This window comes from Manacus candei, unplaced genomic scaffold (genome assembly GCF_025592945.1).
Source record: "Manacus candei isolate 608988 ecotype Guabito, Panama unplaced genomic scaffold, ASM2559294v1 h1tg000159l, whole genome shotgun sequence".
In the NCBI taxonomy this organism is placed as follows: domain Eukaryota; kingdom Metazoa; phylum Chordata; class Aves; order Passeriformes; family Pipridae; genus Manacus; species Manacus candei.
Window position 1 is genome coordinate 4421147 of NW_026138207.1, and position 20527 is coordinate 4441673.

At 41.3% G+C, this 20527-nt stretch overlaps 1 protein-coding gene across 6 annotated transcripts in view; it reads right to left on the reverse strand.

The window, feature by feature from the left end:
• Positions 1-20527, reverse strand: part of LIMS1 (LIM zinc finger domain containing 1) — a 70669-nt gene that overhangs the window by 4642 nt on the left and 45500 nt on the right. For 4 of the 6 annotated variants that reach the window (XM_051772780.1, XM_051772781.1, XM_051772782.1 and 1 more), the window contains exons 2-7: positions 11956-12115; positions 5929-5995; positions 3969-4089; positions 2975-3124; positions 1706-1856; positions 823-915 (exon numbers count right to left, since the gene is read on the reverse strand). In XM_051772780.1, the coding sequence (XP_051628740.1) occupies positions 823-915; positions 1706-1856; positions 2975-3124; positions 3969-4089; positions 5929-5995; positions 11956-12115 (742 nt within the window). Of the gene's footprint in view, positions 1-822; positions 916-1705; positions 1857-2974; positions 3125-3968; positions 4090-5928; positions 5996-11955; positions 12116-14437; positions 15168-20527 lie in introns of those variants that run through there. The other 2 variants (XM_051772779.1, XM_051772778.1) reach the window with 2 other exon arrangements.

A 20527-nucleotide genomic window follows, 5' to 3' on the forward strand; every position in this document is an offset into this window, starting at 1 on the left:
TCTTGTCTGGTATATGTATTTGCCCCATCACAGCTGCAACACTATTACTACTAACATCATGGCATTTATAGTCTACAAGTAAGCCAGCAACAATCATCTGCCCTTCACCACCGACAAATTAAGACTCCCTCTGTAATTAGTAGGTGCCTTACAACTCCCAGATGTTAATCCCTGCTCTTGTGTTTATGTAAGCAAGGAGGTGAATGTGACACAACGCAGATATGGCTTCCAAATAAAAAAGGTCTGTACATCATGGAGCTGGACTCTACAACCAGGGGAGTCTGGAGAGAGGGAACTGCAATATATAACTTCTGTATAAATGCAAGTGGTCACTAGGTGGTGTCTTCTGACAAATTTAAGTCTTCGAGGTCTTCATCAACTTAATGACTGAGGGGGTGATGCAGCTATGTGACCATACAGTCATCCTAAGAGTTAACAGCAGTAGGAAAACCTAGGCTACTCACTATAGCCTAGTCTTCAACTGCAGTTACTGAGTGGCAAATCTTCTTTAACTTCTTGTAAAGACTGGGTGTCACCAGCTGTTCTGATCTCACAGCCTGTAACAGCTCTACTTAAGTAGACTAAGCTTGAAGAACATCTTGATACTGATTGTCCTGTGAAATACCTGCAGGTTTCTTTCTCTATGCAAGAATGATGAATAGAGAAATCTGTATAAATTAACTGCAACAGAACACGTCCTAATTGGCATTACACCCACAGATGCCTTCAACAAAACAGAAGAATGACCATGTTTTACATCTCTAATAAAATCAATTTGTGAGTTTACCAATTAATGGCATTTTTAAAAATATGCAACCTTACCTGATTGTAGTGAGTTTCACAATACGCCAAGCCCTTTCTCTCATAATGACGATGACCCAGGAATGGTTTTTCACACTTTGCACAAACAAAATGCTACCAAGAAAATGACACATAAATTTTTTTATTTTTTGGAAGTAACGTTATTTTTTCTGGAAAGCAAACCAACCAAGTCCACTACTGAACATGACTGAAGTCTACTGAGCTAGCTGTGCCATCTCCAAAAGCAAAGTTAAACTACATTTAGACTACTAAAATAATATTTCTTTTAATGTCTTCAAAATTTCAATCCAGAAGTTACCAAAAAAAAAAAAAATCAAGCAAAGGATTCTCATTTTTTTATCAATGAACAGAATTAGGAGTTATTAAATAATCTGCACCATCATTACACTCTAGTGAAGGAAGCGTTTCCTAGAGGAGATTTTCTAAATTTTCTAAACTAAATGGAAGATGTGGAACTCAATCTTGTAGATGGCCTTGAAATAAGAACTCTCACATGAACTGTTAAAAGAGATATGTATATGGCAGGTGACTATGGAAGACCTAAGGGTATTATGATGCTCAGTAACATGATTACCACAGATCGTACATGCACGGTTTTACACTCTGAAATTTTCTTTTGTAAGGACCTCACCATGCTTCCTTTGATTACTGATCTTAGTTTCACAGTCAAAGCTCCCTGTAAGATAGGAAATTACTCCTATTCCACAGTGGAAGACTAGCCATAATAAAGCTGAAGAGGGATTCAGAGAAAATATCTATAATTCTTGTTGCAAACTTCGATAATCCTTTCATTGAAACTGATCAGCAAAATCACAGATTTTTTAACAGTAAATATGTTAATGTTTACATTTGTAAAAGACATTATGTATCATCTGATATTTACCTCCACATGCCATTGTTTTCCCATAGCGTTCACCACACGGCCTTCAATTGGTCTTCTACATGCCCCACAGATGGGGACACCCATTTTGTCATGGCAGGGTAAGCAGTAGAGTTCTCCCTTCAGCTCACGAGCATCAGCAGTAAGTTCCTTCCTATTCAGAAATTAATGAATTGAGAGCATGAATGAAGGCACTGAATGATGTCGACTCTTGAGAGTTTATGAAAAAAAAATAATTTTTAGCATTTTTTTAGAAATTATATTTATACTACAGTGATGCGGCAGCATCAAATATAACATAGTTCAACAGAGTTCAAGACTGATCACAGTAAACTGAGAGCAGGCTGCTAAGTGAGGTGCACTAAGTCTCTTGGAAACAGCTACTAAACCATTGTCATTCTGCTTACGCAGCACAAATGTGCGTGTGAAAGCTGCAGATGTTTGGTTCATATACTGGCACTCACTACCAGTTTATTTCAGATTTGCATAACTGTAGCTGAAAGTAAATGTCGTCCTCTACGTCGAGGTACATTTTCCTTGAAAGAAATCTACAGACCCAAACGAGCTAGGTTTATTCATTTCCAATTGCAGAATCTCATACACTCTACTTTTCAGTAAATTGCATGGTTAGATACTGAGAACAGAAAAACTTTAAAAGTGACCATAACCACTAATACTCTCAACTGGTTGCCACTGACAGAACACTACATATTGTTATTCAAATCAGCCTTTGGTATGGCACTGAAATAGTAGCTTCCTTTGCTATGTCCTACAATGCCCCATGGTCCGTGCATCAGTGCAGGATGTAGAAATGTGCAGTTTCAAATGCTGCAGCAGCAGAAGCTGACAAAATGAGGTGGGAGAAAGCTCCTAAAAAGGATAGCCTTTAAAAAGAGAGAACAAAGTTTGCATACCACTCAACTAAAAAAAAATAACATAGGAAAGATAGTAATTCAAGCAGGAAAAGAGGACCATTTTTCTTCTTCTCCTAGCAGAATAAAGAACTATCGTTTTGCTGTATCTATGTCCATACTTCGTATTTTGTAAGGTACCACCTTGTCCTGCAGAGTCCAATCTTTCTTTACTCTCCAACAGTTCAGCTGTTGTTCAAATGCTACCATGACAAAAGCAGTAGCACACATTTGGCCACAAGACATCCAAACCCCATTCCCTCTTGCCAGCTGCACAGGACAAGTTTTCACTTTAAGATGTAAATCCATGAATCAAATAAGCCCAGCATTTTCCTGTTTTCCTTTGCAGAACTCAAGTTACCCGCAGTTTGCACAGTTGAAATGATCAGGGTGATAAGGGTCATTTTTGAATATGAGAGGCTGTTCATCAATAATGGCATGACACTTCTGGCAAATGTACTTTCCCAGGCCTCTGGCTTTTTCCCTGTTATGGCAAGGACGGCAGAGATGTCTGAAACAACATAAAAAAAGAGAGGTAAGTACTAGTACCAAGTACTACACCGCAAAAATCTATCCAAACTTCATTTCAATCAGTCCTTTTGGGGGGGGAAGTAATCTTTAAAACAATTTCTTTGCTAGGCAAACCAAGTTCAGAGCAGCAAAATTATCTCTCCTAAGTTCAGGGTGATCATTTTATTTTCCGTCTCCACAGGAGTATCATTTCTTCAGCTGAGTTTAAGCTATGTTGAAACACAGAAAACAAAGTTTGCTACAGATTGTTGTTGCTGAATGTTTCACTTTCAAAATCTTAGAAATTTAGATTGGAAGCTGGATGACTACACAAATCGTAATTCTGTAGATAATTCTGTATGTTATATTATACATATGAAGGCAATGGCCATAGAATTCACGTGAAACATTCTTCTGATCATAGCTGGTAAAAATATCCGACTCCATGAAGGGTCCCACCGAACATAAAGGAATATTAATAAATAAGATGCCAAACTAGACCAAAATTGGAGAGCCCGTTGGAAAAAGAAAGTAAAAATGTTTTTTTAAAAAAATAAAGACAGTACTTCTGTATCTGAATGTTTTCTCTCTTTTTACATATAACAATGGCCCCAAAATGTCACTGGGTAGAGCATGTTTGCCAAGAAACCTACTGTTGAAATAGGTACAATGTTAATATTTTAAGGTACCCATTCTTAGTTCTGTGATGCACTCTTAGATCTCTTCCCCACAGAAGATGCTTCAGTTGCTCCATCTGAGCTGGAAAGCTTCAGGAACCAAAATCTCTCAGTCCCCCCTATTAGTTAATTTATGACCAGTTAATAAAAGGAAGAGTGGAGATCTACCTGCCAGCATTCTTGACAAATCCAATATCAGCCAATACTACTTGGCAGATATCGCAGCAGAAGCACTCTGGATGCCAGCTATTGTTCATGGCTTTAATAACACGACCAATAATGAACTCACCTGTAAGAAACACAACACCAGGATATAAAATACCATTCCAGACAAAGTTAAAAGCACTGCAATGACATCATCAGCCGTTTCCTCTCCCCAAAATCTGGTAGGACACATTGCTTGCAGTATCATGGTTCTGATTCCAAACTCTGTAATTTGGGTTTTTTCATTGTTTTTTGCTATGGGTCAGAAGAAGATGCCCTTGCTGATGGAGAACATTCTGCTCTTTACACACAAGTCCTTTTCATGCACACTCCACCTTCCCTCTGCAATAATCTTTTTTCAGTGTCTTCCCTGTTTTTACTTATCTGTTCTCAAGCTGTTAAGAAATTTATGGAGTACTTCATATAATATGGCTTTCTTGTGTCCTAATCATCCTTCTCCTTCTTTTCTTTGACAATCTTAACTTGTCATGTACATAGCACTGGTTTCTACTCCACTAGGACCAAGCCTTGATGGGGCTCTATATTCAAAGCACAATAGCACTGAGCTTGGGTGGCTGTGGACCTCCTGCAAAAAAAACCTCCCATGGAGTCCAAATGCAAAGCTGCAGTGATGCTGTACACACACACACAGCTTCTAACCCTCGGGGTGTAGCCAAGGCCCCTGAGCAGTGTAAAGGCTTGGCCTAAATTGTGTTTGGGAGCTCAGCTTCCCAGGGCTGTGGGAGGCTGAGTCCTGGCTTTGGAGAACAACTCGACTCAAAGGGGAAGGATCAGGCAGGTAACAAAGGAACATCTAGGAACAAAACCTGATGGACTCCAGAAATGTGAGGAATGCTTGAGGTGTCATTGTGACAACAGTCCCATTGATTGTGGCTCTGCTTACTAAGTACAAGCAGTGGGAAAGCCCAGCTCTGTGCAGAACCTTGATGAGGTTTTAAGGGAGTTGGCACTACATGGAGCCAGGACAGAAGGGGGGGGTGTGTGCCGGCTGGGCAGGAGAAATCCTGGAGATAGGGAGTGTAGCTCCTCAGGAATCACTGCCAACCCACTTCTTCCTCTTTCCCTGCTTGTTCACATCTTTAAATGCAAAGTTCTATAACATCTGCTTCCCCCTCCCTTGGTGTTCAACCCCTCCCTCCAAACAAGGAAAGGCCTCACTGAGATAAGTGAAAGCCATACTGCCTTGCCAGGGTGCCATAGAAACACAAGAGCTTCCAGACTGGTTTAAGCAATAGTCAAATAATGACTTCCCAGCCATGCCCCAGCAAAATACGTCACACACAGGGGAAAAAAGAAAACATGCAAATGATTATAGCACAGTAGGCGCACAAGCATTTGCATTAACAGTGGCGAATAAAAAAAGCAGCCCTCAGAATTACATAGGGTAGATATTAGACGCTGAAGCCCTAAAGGTATTTGTTTCAATAAAATCAACAGGGGCCCAGCTGACCATCACTTGATTATATCACCAGCTAATGATGACTGTCCCAGCTTCTGTGGAGTAGGACAGCACAGGTGGGTTACAATAGTCAAAGCAGATGACAAAGCCTTGTTGCAGGGTTTCAGATACATGAGAAGGGCCAAATATGAGCATATGCAGAAATACAGAGATATGGAATCAAGAGTCATGAATGGTGTATATAATCAGAAATTTATGAATGGTCTGCTCATTGGATCACTGACTCAACAGCTAAACTACCTACTCAAATAATGCAAACTTTTTTTAAAAAATACTGTTGTTTGCTGACCTTTAGAAAAAGCAGCTCCCCAAATTCTCTGAAGTTTAGTACATTCTGCAAGTTCACAGGGCCACTTCCCTGAGAACACACACAAGGGGTCGCCTTTCTTCCCCCAGTGACACTCCCATTTGTGATCAAGTGGTTCACCTTGATTTAAAACTTACCACATTGATGGCAGCAAGGGGCAAAAAGCATTTGAAAATCATGTTCGCAGTACTTCCTCCCTTCAAACTGCAAATGGAAAAAGATCTGAGTGTTAGAGGAATGAAGAACACGCTCTTAACATAAATACTGTAACACCCTGGTGTGTTTCCAGATACAATTAGGTAGTAAAACATGAGGGGCTGCACAAAAAAACCCAGACCATGAGCTATACGTGCTAGGCATTACATCCACCCATCTTTATTCATCTACTAGTTAGCATGTAGTGTTAATATCACACCATTCCTCCAATGCTGCCAAGAGTCTAAGGCATCTTCCGTCATCAATTTATATCACAAGAGACATCTGATTTCTGAATTTTGATGGACTGCTGAAACTCTGATGCAACAGAGCACATTCTGAGCAGGAAATTAGCTAACAAAAACCCTTGGGCAGTGGGACAGGGAAAGCATTTTCCCTGAACCCATTTGATGTCTTCCTGACTCTACATTTCCTGCAAGAATGACCCAGCATACTGGAGGCAGTAAGTATGATGGGGGTAGGGAGAGGAAGAACATCCAGGGACAGAAATCTTTGACTTTATGGAGTAGTACAGCCAAAACATGAAGCAAAATAAGCCTTTTCCTTTGTGATGCTTATTTCATAGAATCACAGAAATCATTTAGGTTGGAAAAGACCCTTAAGATAATCAAGTCCAAATATTAAGGAACAAAGTTCACTACATCGATCAGATTAAATTGAGATCTGATCTTAAGGGATTTGGACTTGGATCTGAATTTTACCACAGGCTAGATGAGTTCAGCTACAGTTCAAGCTCTCATATAAAAAAACCCATATGGAATTAAAAAAAATTCAACAGCATTGCATTAGTAGCTTAGCCAAAGAATATGTAAAAACATGTAGGCAAGTATGTGCTGAGATGAAGGAAAATGTTTAGATACCTTCAGGCACCACTATTACCAGATACAAATGCCAACTGGCATGTCAAAACCAGATAGACAATATTAGGTATACTGTAAAATGTTTGGATTTGAATGTCTCAGTTTAAAACAGTGGAAAAATGAGGACAGCAGGAAACCTCGCTCCTTTCATTTTACCGTGTCTAATACAAAACAAATTAAATAGCATAAAATACTACCCACAAAGTAAGTTTTTGTGCCTGGACAGAAAATACAGCAATGTGTTTCAAGATTACCTGTTTTATACTATGAAATTGCAAGGATCAAATACAATATAAATATAATAAATACTCTTGCAACTGGCAGGGTGGGAATCTAACAGAATACTCTCAAAGTCACTGGGTACTTGAGATTAGAAAACTCCTCTGCCCAACCTGAATTGCACCTATTAGGAACAGAAAGACTTGAGCTCAATACAGACTCTGTCAGAAGTCTCTGCTAGGAATTTATCAAGTGCTATTTCAGTGTAATACTGTAAAACAGATTATTTTTTTTAATTTCAGCTTTTTAAAAAAATAGTAATTGAGAGGCAGAGGGCTATTACGTTCTCAAGGAGTAATGGAAATTATTTGTTCATTGTGAATTGTGCTTGCTTCCTGCCAGATAAAATCCTTTTCAAACTGAAAAAAATTCAAAAGCTTCCTGTTCTGTGTAAACAGGTGGTCCAATGGGGGATGCTTAGGTTTGCAGGATTTTAAAGCCACCACATGTTGATCTGGACGGACCAAACAGGTTTTCTTCCCATCTGGTTTATGTCAGGTGGGTTGGTTCCCATTCAGTCTTCTTTGTATTTTTTTCAATCTTCTTGACTCATTTGTGCTGCTCTTGTAGATGACCTAGCAGTTATCCATCAGAGAAAGCCTTGAGTTTCTGTAACAAATCTCACGGCACATATTTCAAAAGCAAGATAGTTTCACTGTTGTATGCTGGAGGTCCATGAGTTAAATGGCTCTGCATAGAACATCTTACTGTTACACAGCCACCAGTTTATCTGTGTGTTTTTAGCTAACTTAGTGGAAAGACATGTACAAAACCTGAGTCTTTAAAGATTCTCTCTCTAAGGTAGTTTCTGGCAGGAAAACACTCTTTCTTTTAGGAAAACACACAAGGTGCAACTGGAATAGAAACAAATCTGACAAGTGCATTGCAACTGCACCTTCCTTTAATCTTCTTAAAGGTTACTACGAACATTTTAGAAAAAAAGAACCGAACTGAAAGAAACCTCCTCTCAAGAGACAAAAGTCACATGCTATTCCATATTATTTCATTATTATGATAAAACAACACCAACAATAATAATAGTAATATATATTTCCCAGTTATGGCCGTTCTGAGTAGTCCATAAAGATTTTGCTGTATTTCTTCTGTTCTGGGAAGCACCTCTCTAAGCCCTTCCCTCTCCTCCATCTCAGCACAGTACAGTGCAGGCTAGGATGCTTCTGAAAACAAACAGCACAAGGCTCTAAACGAACACCCAGACCAGAGGTACAACTTCTCTCATCTAACCTCCCCCGTCTGAAGGTGAGGTGTCCACACTCCCCAGTGGGAGACATGGGCAACCTCTAGAAGGAAGGAGCCATTCTATGACCTGAGAGTAATGTGGGTTGGAGGAAATGCCCACTGACTGATTACAGTGGGGCCACCCTGTCCCTCTGAGTGCACTGCCAGCTGCGACTGAAGGTCTCCACTCAAGCCGTCTGTACTGCTACCTGCAGTGCTACCTGCACTGAGACTCTGCAGCAGCTGCTCTAGGGAATACACATCTCCCAGGTGGTGGAGTAAAAGTAGACCAGAATTGCTACCACTTCACACCTGACATCAGAGCAGAGCAAGTTTGGAAATTCTGCTGGCATGTGCTTGTGCTAAGCTTTGTTTAGGTCGAGTGCATAAGAAAACTTGCTAAAATGATGCTGCTGAGCAAACTGGAACACAATTATACCCTTGCAGGTCCTAAACCCACAGTTTATGTGCAATATTAGGCATACAGTTCTCAGGAATCCAAATTACCATTTCTAACATAGGTTCATGAGGACATCTATAAAACTCCTGCTGTGCTGTGCTGACTCCAAGCGGTGGAGGGGCACTGCTCTGGTGTGGTACCACTTGTGACAGCAAGTGACTTGGCTCCAGTGCCAGACCACAGCAAGCTGTGCTGATCAGGGTCCCTGCAAGGCAGCCTGGAGACATGTCCCGCAGCAAAGGAGACCTGCATCTCTCTGACCAGTTCAACCCCCACCCACGGAACACAGAGTGAAAGCTTATCATGGCAGCGTTTGACGGCAAATGTGATAAGCAGCTTAATGACTAACTGGAGGAACTCTGCAAGTCTTGTAATAGGCAGGGTAACAATATTTGCCTTCCCAATTGCTAAGAGCTAGAAATCATTTCCAAGAAACACTAGCTTAGCTAAACCAGGCACAGAATAAACACAAACTCATGCTGGGCAACCAACAATGCCCGCGTCTACCCATAGGGAACATGTTCAGAAAGACACATTACCTGGCCACACCTGCAAACACTTCCATCTTCTTGAAGACTGCATTAAGGCAATCTGAGGAAGACACCCTTTATGCCTGTCTTCTCCACTCATTTTTTCTTGACAGTGATACAGATTATCTCAAGTCCTCAGGGCACTGTCAGCCACTCCTGCGCAATGGCCAACCTAAGCCCACCTTTTGCCTGCTTAGGGCTGTCCCTTCTTCTCACAGAATCACAGAATGGGCAAGGTTGGAAGGGACCACAGTGGGTCATCTGGTCCAACCTCCTGATCAAGCAGGGTCAGCCTAGAGTACATTGCACAGGACTGTGCCCAGACAGTTCTTGAATATCTCCAGTGACAGAGACTCAACAACATCTCTGGGCAATCTGTTCCAGTGTGTGGTCACCCACACACTAAAGTTTTTCTTTATAATCAGATGAAACTTCTTGTGCATCAATTTCTGTCTGTTGCCTCCTCTCCTATTGCTTGACACCACTGAGAAGAGCCTGGTTCCATCCTTTTGACACCTTCCCTTCAGATAATTATATACACTGATAATAGTATACTACTACTACTCAGTTGTCTCTTCTTGAGTCTGAACAGGCCTAGCTCCCTCAGCCTATCTGATGTTATTTTACTTCTGTAATAGTTGTGGCAAGAAGTGTCTATGCTTAACTGAAACTTTCCACTTTCTACATAACATTTCTCAGGCTATCCGGCCTGAAAAAACCCGTAGCAACATTAGCCAAAACACATTTAATACATGGTGATATTTTCATTCCCAGGACAATCTATTGGCACTCACTTCTGACTTACTGTCTTTGAGAGCAGCATGTTTCAGTAAGAGTGCTCAAAGACCAATTGTCATGAATATGAATGTTAACAAGGTAGCAATAGGAATGAAAACGCTTACATCCAATATATCTAAGATCCTTGCCTCTGCTACAGATTCAGGTATGGGCACCTAGAAGCACCCAGAGCAACAGGGAGTTTGTAATGTTCCTGACCTAGGCCCCAAAGGAAGACTTTCCTTCCACTGCAGTCCTTGTCCCTCCCCTAGGAGACACAGGCTGCCTAAAGCACAATTTCCTCAAACTTATCTTTAACAAAAGACTATTCAACATTCTGAAAGAAGTCCCCGGAATGTCTCATTGCTTTTTGAGTCAGAAAAAGTATGAATAAAGTACTCACTATTTAGAGAAAATACATTTTATTGGTTTAAGACAGTTTTAACACAATTACAAATATTTTAGTTTTGAAACATCCATATCACTTTACGTTTGCCTCAGGTCTTAACACGCCAGGATGGACTCTTTACTGTGCCTGCAAGCAGGTAGCAGATCAGTATATATTAACAATTGTAAATCAATGTGTTAATATCATGGGGTTGTTCTTCTGTTTTTATTTAATTAATTCTACCTTGCAGTTCACCTTTTGATGTCTCATGGAATATTAGTCATTTACCACAATTTCTGCAAGACTATCCCTGGTGCATGGAAAAGTCTTTTGACAAGGCGAGAGAAAGCAAATCCCCAGGAATCCCTTTCGACAGTCTCTTTTCCTATTCACACTCCTCTCCCAGCCTCTCCTCATCACCCCATAACATGGTTCTGTAAAGTTAGAAATGATCCTTTGGAAGATAAACTGTTGTGCTCTTGCCATAAGGAGCACAACTGTCTGTCAGAGCACGGACTCGTGCTTTTAAAACACTGCTCACCTGCTTTTTCAGATCATAGTATGACTTAAGTCCTGTAACTGCTACCCTAAGTTGGACTATAAGCTACTTGAGCAGGGATCTTATCTCTCAGACATTAATTCCCCAGCTCATGCCATCTATTGTTCCTTATACCAATCACTTTGTATTTTATGAACCAGTCTAAAGCTTTCAATAAAGCCACTTTTTACCTGCATTTTCTCCTGAATCCCCATAATAGGGGAGTGTAAAAGAAAATAACACTGATACCAAAATACCCATCTGAGCTGAGGGCAATTGACCTAGAGATGAGAAATGTGAATGGGAACAGGTTTTAACCTTTGAAAGTGTGTTAAGAACCGGTAATTTTAGATGCTCTGGTGCGTTAGAGTCGACCCTACACAGGCCCTGCCTGGTTTGGCTTCTACATACATCCTGATCTCAGCATGCTGACTTACAGGTCATCTCTTTTCACATGCCGAGCTGGCCTCACTCAAGTCAGCAATAAACCTCCTAGGGCCCACAGGATGCTGAGATTTCCCTCTATATGACTTTCTCCTCTAAGAAGTATGCTTTCTCTGTATTTTTGGTATGATACATCAGATTCACAAACTGCAGGGAAAAAAATCTGCACTGAAAAAGGAATCTCCAGCAGTTTTTTCTCAGCTTTGATAACATTAGGCTCCATATTTAAATAAGGTTATATATACTGTTGTCCTTCAAATTAGCATAGAAATGCTTCCTGGTTTTTTTCTCCCTTTACTGGGCATACCGTTCCAGAGCCCAGTTCTGACCATGGGACTTTCTAAGCCATGGATCTGCCTGTAGCTAATCCTGGTATGGGAAAGAAGGCACAAGACAAAGGTTGGGGGTGAGAGGGGCACTGTGCCCCGCTTACCTCGTAGAAGAGCCCTTCAGGGAACTGCTGAAAGCACTGGGCACAGACGAAGCACTGCTCGTGGTACAGCTCACCGTTGCTGTTGACTATTTTCTCAGCAGGGGCAAAGCCGCCCCTGCAGCGCTCGCAGATGGCATTTGCAAGCGCGTTCGCCATGTTGCTGTTAATAAAAAAACAAACCACAAAAAGAAATAGAAAGAAAATTAGCTTAAATAGGCAACAACACTGGTTGTAGGTCTTTTTTTTCCCCCAAGGCCAAACTGCATCCGCCTAATGCAAGGCTGCTCAATACAAGTTTTTCGATGGACTTCATGGCTTGTAGTATCCCCTCAGAAATAAAACTACCACTTCTCCCTGCTCCTAAACTCTTTAGAAACAAAATCCTCATGACGAACTCTAATTAATTAAAAAACCAAACAGAAATGTTGTTACAACAAAAATGTTGTTATAAATTTACAGGCTTTTTATGATGCGAAAAGACAGGCAATTCAAAGTACTACAAAAATTGTTAAATACATTAGAATTACAAAAAACAAGGGCAAATTATGAAATATATTAGAATTACAGAAAACAAGGGCAAATATTAACAATAATTGAGGACTAGCACCACAAAGGAAAACATAAATGATTAATTCTAAAGAATTCCTAATTCTAAAATATATATGTAACAGCCTTAGTTCAAAGTTCTAAATAAACAATGTGAAAGAGTGTGCAGTATCTAGTCTGGTAGATATTAACAACAATCAGAGTAGGTAAACAATTATCCCTTATACAAGCTCTGCATAGCTTGAGGTCATTTTACAAATTGACTTTGAAGTCATGGGATTTTTGATTGGTTTGTGAAGGTTCATCTCAGAGAGCTCAGATCACAATGTGCAAACTCAGAGCCCACTCCAGGGCCATGCTAGAGGATGGGAATGCTCCAGCTGCCCCACAGCAACCCACATGCAGCCCAACACAAAGTCATAAACCCATACCAGAGATGCAAAAATATACTCAAATAGCAACCTTGGTTGCTTCTCAAAGGCACAGAACCAAAAAACGGCAGTGTGGTAGTTGCAAAACATTAGAGGAATTAGCTACTTCACTGGGTTCATGTCCACATCTGCAGAAGACACTACAGCTGTGTTTCAGTTAATTAACGCCAGGAAAAGGCTCTCTTGATTTTTCCTTTGCAAATATTTTATTACTCTTATCTAGACTCTCAAAGCTATGCCTTTCAAGATCACCTCTCTGCCCTAATACCATGTGATAGCAGAGAGCAAATATAGAGCAATGGTCTAGTTTCATTACAATCTGACCTCAGCTGACAAAATCACTGACTCAAAACATCTATTTGGAAGATTATTAGACAAGTGACATTATTTTAAACACATATGCACACATGCACACATTTTGGTACAGCTGTCATGCTGTACTTGTAAGTGCAGAGCCCTTAGTCCTCTGCAAGATGCCAAGACTTCCTTTTTACCCCACAAGGGGATAAGACCTCTTGGCTCCCACCAGGTTCAATAGGAATTGAATTCATTCCACGCACACCATCCAAAGGAGCAAGCAAACACCTAGCACGTGGTTCAAAATGGAATGTGTTTTATCTATTTCTTACACTGTCTCACAGAAGAGCCCTATGCAAGGTCAAATCTGACCAGTTATTATTAGCTGGCACTTTTTTCTCTCTCTAAAGATCTTTGTAGAAGAGAAAAACAGTAACTGCTATCTAAATATTCATTGCTGTTCCAGTGAAACAAAAGTAGGCAAATTTCACTCGAAGATCAGACGGGGAGGATGGTCTCACCCATATGTAACAGACAGACCTATGGACAAACTGCAGTGACTATACATCCGAACTGTGATTAAGTACACAGCTTGCTGATGGTCTCCATGGATTGTATACGCTTTCCGTGGGGGAAGACCTCAGTCAACTTCCCCATCCTTTTTATCAATCTAAGTGAGGAATAATCACAACAGAAACTGGGACCTTTCATCATCACTTCAACAGTGCTCGAGCACTAAGGATGTTAAGCGCTGGCATACATAAAGTATAATCCAAGCAAAAACATGAAACAAAGTTCAAAATCAAATGAAAACACTAAGTTTTCCTCCTCAGTACACAAAAGTGCTTCACTTTGAAACACATCATATATGCAAAATCAGTGATATATGTAATACTTCTGCACTGATGAAGCAGTTTATCCATTTGCCCAAGATAACACGCAAACAACCTGAAGGCAGAGAGACTACCTGACAAATTCCAACCCCATTTTAACTGCTGATAAAAATTTCTGATGCAATTAATGATGAAATTTAAAGCAACAACTCCAATTTTAGTTGGCAGTTACCACTGGCAATGTTTCAAGCAGAACAGTGGCAAAGGTTGGGTAAGAGAACATCTTGCACAAATCTCAGATAATAAAATACATAAGTACAATACACATGCAATGTCACTGCAGCTACACTCCAAAGCTGAACAGAATGAACTTACAATTTTGCATAGAAGTCACAGAACTCTTTGTAGAGTTTTATTTCACTGTGCCTACGTTGCAATTTTGACACTGGTTTCTCTCCTTCATTTCCCGCAGAGTTGTGAGCATCAGGAGCAACCTTGTATGCAACCTCTTCATCCTCTGGGATGGGGTACGGGTGAGCTCTGTGCTGGAAGTCCATCTCTCTCTGATTGCCTTCCTGGGTGTATATATTCTATGCTTATACTGCAAAGAAGCTGTAGGCAAAGCCTGCAAAACAGTATGCTGGACTTCCCCTTGTTCCCAGCGAAGTGATTTACTTTCACAGTTCCGTGTCATGTAGCCAGAGCTACTCAGTGCCCTGCTAGAGCTTCAAGTTAAAAGTTCAGTGGCGGGGCGGTGAGCCTGTCACACTGTGATTTACTGAGGCTGGCTGTGCAGAGAGGAGCAAATTTTCGTGTTAGGCCCTCATGTAAACTCGGATGCTGGAAAGGGTCTTTGCTGCTGGCTACTGACAGAAGCTGCCCAGGAGAGCTGTGAGTAGTGTATGTGAGCAAATATGTTCACCAACAAACTTGTCCACAGCTACTTTCTGCTGAGGGGGGAATGGAGGTAGATTCAAACAATGTTTTATCATGGGCAAACCAGCAGTGGGAAGTACAAAGAGAAGAATCCTGTCACTAGGTAAATATTGCTTTAATGCTACAGTATATTAATTATGGTGAAAAAAATGCCTTTAATGTTTCACTTGTGTCTTCTGCTGTCCTATGCTCTGAATTTATCCATAGGCATCTTTCTTTGTGTCAGCACTTTGGAGAAGGGACAGGTACAGATGGATAGTTACATTTATGTTGTGCTTCACAGGCCACTAACCAAACTGCCACATATGCTATAATGGGTAATATATGAAGGAGGAAAACTAAAGCTTTATTTCCAGTGATGTGCTGCATTTAGATCAATTGCACATAAGAACATTTACTGAAGGAATTTACTGTGGATATTAAAGAACTGAGAAAGCAAGACTAGGAAGAAAGAATGAAAAACAATTATTCCTTCACCACAGAATGCCCTCCTAATGTTGTAATTATTTTATGTTCATATTCTATTTAAAAAACCTGTTGTGCACCACTTACGAGGGAAGCCGGGGCTGATTAGCTGCAGATCTCTAGCTAATAACTACACTACTGCAAGCTTTCCCTACTTGAAGCACAGTGCCTGTGGCAGACGTGAGATACTTGGTTTCCCACAACTTTTAACTGCAGAAAAGGCAGGCTTTTGGAAAACTCTCTTGAGTAACTACCTCTTGCGTTGGACTGGCTCAGCCTTGTTTGTAATCAGTTGAACTGCAGAACCGCATGCACTTTGTGCTCCTGACACACAATACCTTGGTATCTGAAGAATCTGCTAGTCTTTGAGGAGGAGGAGGAGAAAGCAGAGGATGACAAGGAGATGAGCAGAGGGAACAAGCAGAGAAATTAGGACTTGAAGATCAGAGAATCAAACAATCATTTTTGGATAAGACTTCAAGACCACTGAGTACACACCTTTTAAATACCTCCAGGGTTGGTGACTCCACCACTTCCCTGGGCAGTCTGTTCCAGTGCTTGACAACCCTTTCCATGAAGAAATTTGTCCTTATCTCCAATCTAAACCTCCCACAGCACAACTTGAGGCCGTTTCCTCTTGTCCTGTCACAGGATATGACAGAAGGTCCAATCAAGGCTAAAACTTCTTAATATACCTTCACCTTCCTAGGACCTGAGGGTCTGGTTGATGATGTGTTTTGGCTGTATCTCTCAGCACTGGTTGGGACAGACTGCTCAGTCAGCATACAGCAGCCCACACGCCCCTCTCCATGCAGGCCTGAACTCGCATGTAGCTGTCTTCCCACAGCCTGGCCAACACAGCCCTACACTGCTGCTGCTGCCAAATTTGTGGGATGGGTTTGGTCAGGCATCTTTCCTTCACTTCCCTTCAACAAGGAGCAACCCCCAGGCAAGCTACTGCTTGGGTAGGTGGGACCCAGGCAGCATGACCCTGCTTATTTATCCATCTCTAGGTGTGCTTATGCATCCTGCATCAGAGCTACCAAGAGTTACAAGCTGTAACAGGCTAAGGAGGCTGCACCCACACCACTGACACAGCTTGGCTGCAGCTCAAGCCCTATTTTTATCTGTCACGGGGCAAGAGATGCTCAGGTTGTAGCCGTAGACCACAAAGATCTTGCCAGAGCACCGCTGCAGGAAACAGTCCTGGAACAAAAGGTTTCTGCGTCCACTGGAGCACCAGTGAAAACGAGCAGTGTTTGCCAACAGATATGCAGGCATACTGATGCTGGCTCTTCTTCTCCATCTTGCCTCTCAAACATTTTCTGCACAGGCCAGTGCTAAGCTTCTGTGGGTATAAAAAACTCCAGCGAGACAGACTGCAATGGACTAAACATGCTGATTCATCCAGGATTAGTGTAGGTGTACCAAGCCACTAAGATAAGAAACAGCAAGTCGGTCTGTCTCTTCCCCTTATTGCTGTTTCTCAACAATTTCTCAACTGTTTTCCTGGGTTTTGTCCCAGATCACTTGCAATTCTGCTGGGAGGCTGCTGCTGCAAATCAAGACAGTTCTGTTTTTCTCCTGGTGGACGTCTACAGTCCTTGCAGTAGTAACCTGAAATCCACATGTGACCCAGGTAACTGGAAGCCACTTGTGCTGCCTTGTGTCCTCTGTTGTCAACAGGAAAATATTTGCTTGCTTCTTCAGCTGCTGTTGAGCCGTCTTCTGCGTGGCTGTAGCAACGCAAGTAGTATGGCGAGTCAGTGCAGTAAGATGTCCATCCAAAAATCCTGTTTTAATTTTCCTGGTTTTTTCCAAGAGGCAGTCCTACAAGGTAATAGAACTCCATATGTGCAATAAGCTGCCTGGTTCTCCAGGCATATTACCTTTGCTGCTGGTAGAATGACTCCCAATGTCTTCCATTAATCAAGAAAGGAGTTTGACAGGAGTTTAAAAAGGGCCTTTCTGCTATTGGTGGAAAACACAGTTGCTACTGTGAAGGTTTGGTAATCCACAAATCCAGTGCAGTTGGCCGTCTTTCTCTTTTCTGTCATTTTGCAGGAGGCATGCTGCCAAGATCTGAAATATTTAGTTAAAAATACACTGAATTTTCATTAGGGAATTCTAGGTTACCCTGAGGTGAAACCATCCACAGGGAGTCAGAAGCATGTAAGGGGTTGTTGATTTGCAGCAGCAGCTTCCCAAGGGGTCTGGGACAAAACCTACCAGCCTGTTGTTAAGGACACAATGTTATGGAGAAAAGGGGGAAGTTGAGTGTTTAAGTGGAAAAGGTATGTAGGAAGGAATAAGACAGAGAGTCCTCCCTGGCACACTGAGGATTTTATCAGAAATCAAAATTCATGGTAGGGAAGGTGCTGAAAGAAATGGCAGACGAATGAAGAAGCATCTCACTGTGGTTATGAAGAAGGGCTTTGGAAAACAATAGCAAAAATAGCCGCACTGCCTAATCACTGCTGAAGGATAACTGCCACCTCACTCGACCCTGCTTTCTCTGGAGTTTTCAGATCTGGCTGCCTGTGCTGGTGGCTGCCAGAGGCAGATGGGGACTCTTACACAGAAGGCTCGTGGCTGGCCAGGCCCGCTGAGCATTTCACTACATGCCACAAATAGACATGGTGAGCAGTCACGGCTCCAAACAAGGTGCTTGGCAAAAGCAGCTGCTGCTTGGCAACCCTCTCGTGCCACTGTGAAATATCACTGCATCACCGGGGCTGTCGAGAGGCCAAACGGCCCATCAGGACGTGCGGGGGAGGGGGGAGGAGTAATGACAGTGCCTGCCTCCACTTCCCCAGTCGGTAGGTGTGACTGTGATTTCATTTCAACAATACATTAACAGATGCTGTGCAATGGCTCTCACACGCAAAATACAGAACTACTAGAACAGAAATCTGGCTGCAAAATATGTGTGGGCTCACAGTGGCCTGCTCTGATTTCTGCACCAACATTTGAAAGCACTAATTGACCTTTTGTGTCTTTTTTTAATTGAGATTAAAAACACTCTTGGGTTCTGGTTGCTGCAATTGTTTATCTCTTAAGCAATAAAATACTTTCCATGTTAAGCTGGTCTCCTAAGACAGTTTGAAAGAAGGTATAAATCTTTTCTACAATAAAAGTGCACATTATAGGTAGGATTTTCACATGTGCCCAGCACTGCTCTAACTTCTGTTTTTATTAAAAATGACAGAAAGCTGTCTTGAAACCACTGCAATAAAAAGTCAGTGAATTTTGAGTGCTCCTAAAAGTTTCACCCTTTAGTCTTCACCACGAAAAGCATAATTAAGCTTATGTGGTGGGCGTTTAAATAGGGTAAACAAAAAGGTAACTCTGGATGTTTCATATACTTCAATATAAGTTTATTCTAGTATAAACATGTCCAAAAAATGCTTTGGCCTCCACAAACAGAGAAGGTTCACATTCCATCTCTCCATAAGGAAGTAAATATAACTGGAATAGACAGGTAAGCAGCACCTTCCCACACGATGTTTTACCATCCATTCAAGCACAGTGAAAAATCAGCCTCTGATGGAATTTGTAGAAAGGGAGAGCAATATGTGAGTGTAAGACTTTCCTGTTGTAAGTAATATTTCAAAAAAACTATTGTGTTTTCTTCCTGCTGGTTACAAACCTTACCAAATGAAGCCATGTTTTATGTAACCAAGTAATGACTTCTTCTGAGTACTCTTTAAAACAACTGGTACTCTTTAAAACAATCATCTCTTCCTCCCCCACTACTACTTTTTTTAATCCTATGCAGATGGGAAAAACAAAACAACAGAAAGACACAGTATCATGTATGAGAAGCTCATGATCTTTCTATGTGTTGCATGAGACACAGTGTACTCTTGGTTATTCTTAAAATCTGCACCCTGTGTAGTTGACTGTAACGTATACTTGACTATGGTAAATATATCATATCCAAATTCTTCCAACTCTATACATTTTAAAGATGCATTTACACTGATGCAGTTCCTTTAACAACATTTATAGCCCTATTTCCAATTTAAGAATAAGAAAAAATTTTGGCTACTCAATACTATGGGCTGCAGATCAAATGTCTCTGAGACACTCATCCTGAAAAGAATGATATTTTCAAGCCCAAAGAGACAAGATCAGGCCCACTATGCCCCAAAAAAGTGACAGGACAAGAGGAAATGGCCTCAAATTGCATCAAGGGAGGTTTAGATTGTACATTAGGAAAAATTTATTCACTGAAATGGGCATCAAGCATTGGAGCAGGCTACCCAGGGAAGCGGTGGAGTCACCACTCCTAGAGGTATTTAAAAGTTGTGTAGATATGGCACTTGGGGACATGGTTTAGTGGTGGATTTGGCAGTGTTGGGTTATCAACTGGACTCGATGATCTTAGAGGTCTTTTCCAACCTAAATGATTCTATGACTCTAAAATGCTGCAGTATCTTATATCTCGAGTAAGTTTCATACCATCAATATTCAGTTCATGCCATCTGTCACTGAAATCCACCAAAAACCCTCCACTGATCCTTAGTGTAAAGGCAAATGCTAGGCTTTGATTCTGCCTGAGCCATCTGCCTGCACTGTGTGCAACTGATGTTTTGATAAGCTGAACACCATGACCTGAGTGGTTCATCTGGGAGCTATAATTAATACTATGACTCAACATAACACACCAGCTATCAGGTGAGACTTCCAGTATGTCCATGCAGCTTCTTCTAAGGCAGAGAACTGCAACACCAGGCTTCCCAGCTCACAGCAACATTATTATAGTTACATTTCCACTGGAGACACCACGCTGAGGACTGACCCTCAGCTTTACTAACCAGCACATCACTTTCACATACATCTTTTATTATTATTTTATTACTATTACTCTACACTTCCAGTAACATAACTATTTCTCACCTTCATTAGTTTGTGCCTATTCTATATAAGGAATTGCGAAGTTCTTCATTTCCTGAATTAATTTGTTTTGAGCAGAACTAGAATGTGTTAAAGAAAACATGTCCTCAGCTGCTCCTCTTCTCTTGCACACATATTAAATTGCAATTATTAGTCACTCTAGGT